General features: G+C 28.5%; 1 protein-coding gene across 2 annotated transcripts in view; it reads right to left on the bottom strand.

The window, feature by feature from the left end:
- Positions 1-1,959, bottom strand: part of LOC111621876 (microsomal triglyceride transfer protein-like) — a 48,996-nt gene extending 47,037 nt beyond the window's left edge. For both annotated transcript variants that reach the window (XM_023364129.1, XM_023364130.1), the window contains exon 1: positions 1,806-1,959. In XM_023364129.1, the coding sequence (XP_023219897.1) occupies positions 1,806-1,914 (109 nt within the window). In that variant the 5' untranslated portion in view covers positions 1,915-1,959. The remainder of the gene's footprint in view (positions 1-1,805) is intronic.
- Between the last annotated feature and the right edge of the window lie 2,224 nt (positions 1,960-4,183).

The following is a 4,183-nucleotide window of genomic DNA, read 5'->3' as shown; positions in this document are numbered from 1 at the left end:
ATATAATAATATAGTTCTTATATTATATATTATAATAATTTTGATTGCTTGATTGTGCAATTAGTTAATAGAAAAGATTTGTAAATATCAACTGAGTTTTCAATTACATTAATCATATTCTTTGATGTTTCCAATATTTCTAAATATTTTCAAATAATTATTTTAAATTAAATGGTATTTATCTAAAAAAGGGTCCTATTTGATATAATAAAACTGATTATTAGATAACTTGAGATTTTGAGAAGTTTACTTTATTCAAATTATAGTTTAATTTTTAAATTAATTTTAATATAAAATAAACATTTGTATTTTCTTACATTAAATTTCATAGAACTACAATGTTGCTAAGATGTAGAAATTGACCAAAATATCATATGAATGAGATTGTACCCTCAATTTCCCAATTTAAGAATATCTTGACAATGAATTCAATAAGCAGAGGATTGTATGTTTGTCTGGTAGAGTACAGCTTTTTAATCAATTCACAATAAATATCTTTTAATATCAGTATAAATTTGTTACTAGTAATTTATACTATCAACGATATTTATTGTGTGTTGATTTTGAAAGTGAGACATGTCCACTCTAAAGAAAAATATAAAGATACTAGCTGTTACCTGTGCAGAAGTTGCAATTTGATAGAAATAACCCTCCCTCAACACTTCACTAAGATTCTCAACATTAGTTGTTACTATAAAAACAAAAAATTGCATCTAAAATAGTACAGTAGAAGACATTCTTCATGTTAAGTCTTAATCCTCTCCCTCTCCCTCCATGGGGGAATTTTGAAAAATCCCTTTTTAGTGTGCATTTTTATGACGTACCCTAACTCTGTACCAAATTTCATCTATTTATAGGTTCAGTGGTTTGCTCTGGGCGATGATGAATCAATCAGGACATGTAATTTTATATATCACAAGTTCTGACATGTGCACTGCATATCTTGCCAACCATGTGACTGCGCCGCATGGTTACCTATCTCATATACTTATGTGTCTTGCCCCTCCTCACCTACTGACACCAAAAATATAACATTTATCTAGATGATATCTTTTAATTTATATGAATGCTTAACGGAATAATATACAGCCTATGTCCACCCTGAAGGTCCATGCTAAATATTGGTGAAAGAATTTTTGAAATTGGATGTGTAGTTTCGGAGATTACCTCCTACATCTAAACTTACAAACTTTACCTCTTTATAATATTAGTATAAATGATGGATTTATTACCTATATACTACCTGTTCATCATGAATATTTTAAAAATCTGCACCATCTAAACTAAGAAATATAATTATATGCATGCAACTTATTACTGAATATTTTTTCTCATTTAATTTATTTTTACTTATAAAAATAAATTTAATTTTTGTTTTAGTGTAGCTTTTCAAAAGAAGTATGAAATGTTGAAATAAAATAAATAAGAAAATAAATAAAATATTTAATTTTTTGTTATTATAATTACATTCCATTCAAAGAAAATCATTGCTTTTGAAAGTGAGGCAAGTCCATTGGCACATACCAAAATCATGATTTTTTTCACCTAACACAGATAGCCATTATTGCATATTAAATTTACATGAAATAAAACCAAAAACATATAAAATAAGTCTATTACTGCTTACTATTAAGTCTATTAAACTCATTCAAATGCAAACCATTAAATATCTAGCAATAACATAAAATGGACTTGCCCCACTTTCAAAATCAACAGTTCATATGTAAAACTGCATTTCATTTATGAATTAAAAATTTTAAATTTATTCAATCAAATATAAAACATTTAAACCTGAAAATGTTTACCTTTTGACAATTTTGACAATGTTTCCCTAAGTGTGTCTCCTAATTTTTCAGAATTCATTTTTTCTCGTCCCTTTAAATTTAATTCATATCTAAAAAATATTAATTTCATTGAAATTATATTTTATCACATGCCCAAAATATCAATAAAATTAAATATCTTTTAATGAAGATACTTTATAATTGTATCAAGAAGAGATTTCTGAAAATTTCTCAAAAGAAAGCAATAGGATTGTATTTATAGACTGATCATCTACTCAGTTTTATTGTTGGAAAAATACACATTGATTCTTTCACTGTAGCATGTTTGTATCTCTGATATTTAATGCATCATATCACTGTTATTGTTTTGTTATACATAATCTGATATTCTAAAAATTTTGTATAACTACAGTATAACGTATTGTTTATTAGCTCAAGAGGAAGGACAATTTTCTTATGCATGGCAATCTTTATACCAAAGGAAACAGTTGATTTAAAAAAAATTATTTTGAAATTATTTTTATTCGAGTTAAACTATTTTAAAGAAAAAATTCTTTGATAGAATTCTTTAAAAAAATTCTCATTTATACGTTTTTTCAAATAATTCTTAAAAACATTCCATTTCTGCATTCCATTTTGGAGAATGCTATATCCCGAGGAAGATCGAAAACTTTAGCGTTTACAATAGAATATCCTGAAATTTCTTTTAAGGTTCAGTTGGTTGCTATTTTTATGAAGCACTAATTATTTCCTGAATAAAAACATTTTATTTACAATTCTATAATAGTTTATATCTGAATACACCATAACTGATTGTTAATTTGGAAACAATTTATGACATGTGCTTGATCATATGAAAACAGGTGCTGCAAATAGTGAAGGTTTTAACCATTCTGAATGCTAAAGCCCATCAAGTGATCAACAAAGTCTATTAAGTAATTATCCAAAAGTTCATTGCCTTGCTGCAAGACGGTGAGTGTGATTGCTGGCTACAGGAGGATAGTAGAACTTGTCACACTGCTGGCTCTACTATAGAGATACTGAAGGAATTTTTTGATGAAGATTTGTGACGATCGTTCGCCATGTTTTTCCTATATCAGATAATGCCCTTTGTTTATTGCACACCCAAACATTCCATCGTCCGTTAGACCCAGAAGGGGCGATTAACCCAGCAGGGGGAGGCAGAGGGTATAAAAGGGATGATAAGGCCGACGGAAGGGAATTTTGGTAGGTCAGATGGGCTCGAGAGTGAACTGGACGAACTATGAAATCAACAAAGAAGAAAAGTGATCGAAGTTTGAGCTGGAAGGCAAGAAAGGAGTAGAAAGAGAACTTCTAGACGATTTCATTCATGTTTAAAATTTTGTACAGTATCTATTTATATGTTCTGTGTGTAACCTATGTGTGTCAGGAAAGTTTTACTGTCGCGAAAAAGGAAATTACCGAGAAGCTATTGTAGTACTTATTGATCCTGTTGTTAACCGGTTTCTGTGCCGAAAAAATAAAACTTACAGATTCATTTCTGGAGAACTGTGGCTACCAAGATCTCCTGAGCCAAGACTTTTGTGGAACTATTTAAAAGGCAGTCCACCAGAGCAATCCACACACACACCCTAGAAGAGTTAATGGTTAACATAACCAATGATGTCATGAAAATAGATTCAAGAATGCTTTAGGAAGGTGATATGAACATGGTAAAATGCATTGTAAGTGCATTGAAAGAGATGGGTATCATTTCCTATACTTGCTGTAAATACTTGTAAAGTACATACTCATAAATAAGGGTTATGTCTTTGTGTTGAAGCTATTCCATTTATGATTCACTTCTAAATTGAACAAATTCTAAATTTGAAAATAAATTATAAATTTAGTGAAGTAGATGATGTTTCTTCTGATACTGAATTACAAAAATTCTAGAGCTAAAGTCAGTTAAATTATAAATGTGCAAGTTTTTATTTCATCATTTTTACCACTTAATTTTTTTTTCTGGAACAAAGAAATAAGTCTTTATACAAATAAAAAATCTAGTATTTAAAAACTTGTTAATTTATGCATATCTGCAGAGTATACAGAGATCATCAAACCACATGACTATTCTTCTAAATACTGTAATGTAATTAATAAATTAACACTTATAAATTTTAGAATTTCTTGAATGTTTCATTTAATATTTATGCATAACTATAAATAAAATATTAGAACATGCATTTTATGAGGTAAATAAATATGTTAACAAACATTAAAAAATNACTCCGGGTTTGCGTAAGTTGAGGTATTACTGTAAATCCATTTCATCATATAAATCCAATTTTTCTTTTAGCTCTCTAGGAACAGAACTCTATAATATGCAATCTTTTTGTTTGATTTTCTTTTTAATCATTTGAGTTCATTACATCTGA

The sequence above is a fragment of the Centruroides sculpturatus genome, unplaced genomic scaffold (assembly GCF_000671375.1).
Source record: "Centruroides sculpturatus isolate CEXI.00-Female unplaced genomic scaffold, Cexi_2.0 scaffold184, whole genome shotgun sequence".
Lineage (NCBI taxonomy): Eukaryota > Metazoa > Arthropoda > Arachnida > Scorpiones > Buthidae > Centruroides > Centruroides sculpturatus.
The sequence above is the reverse complement of the archived record's forward strand: the minus strand, read 5'-3'. Positions and strand labels throughout refer to the sequence as shown.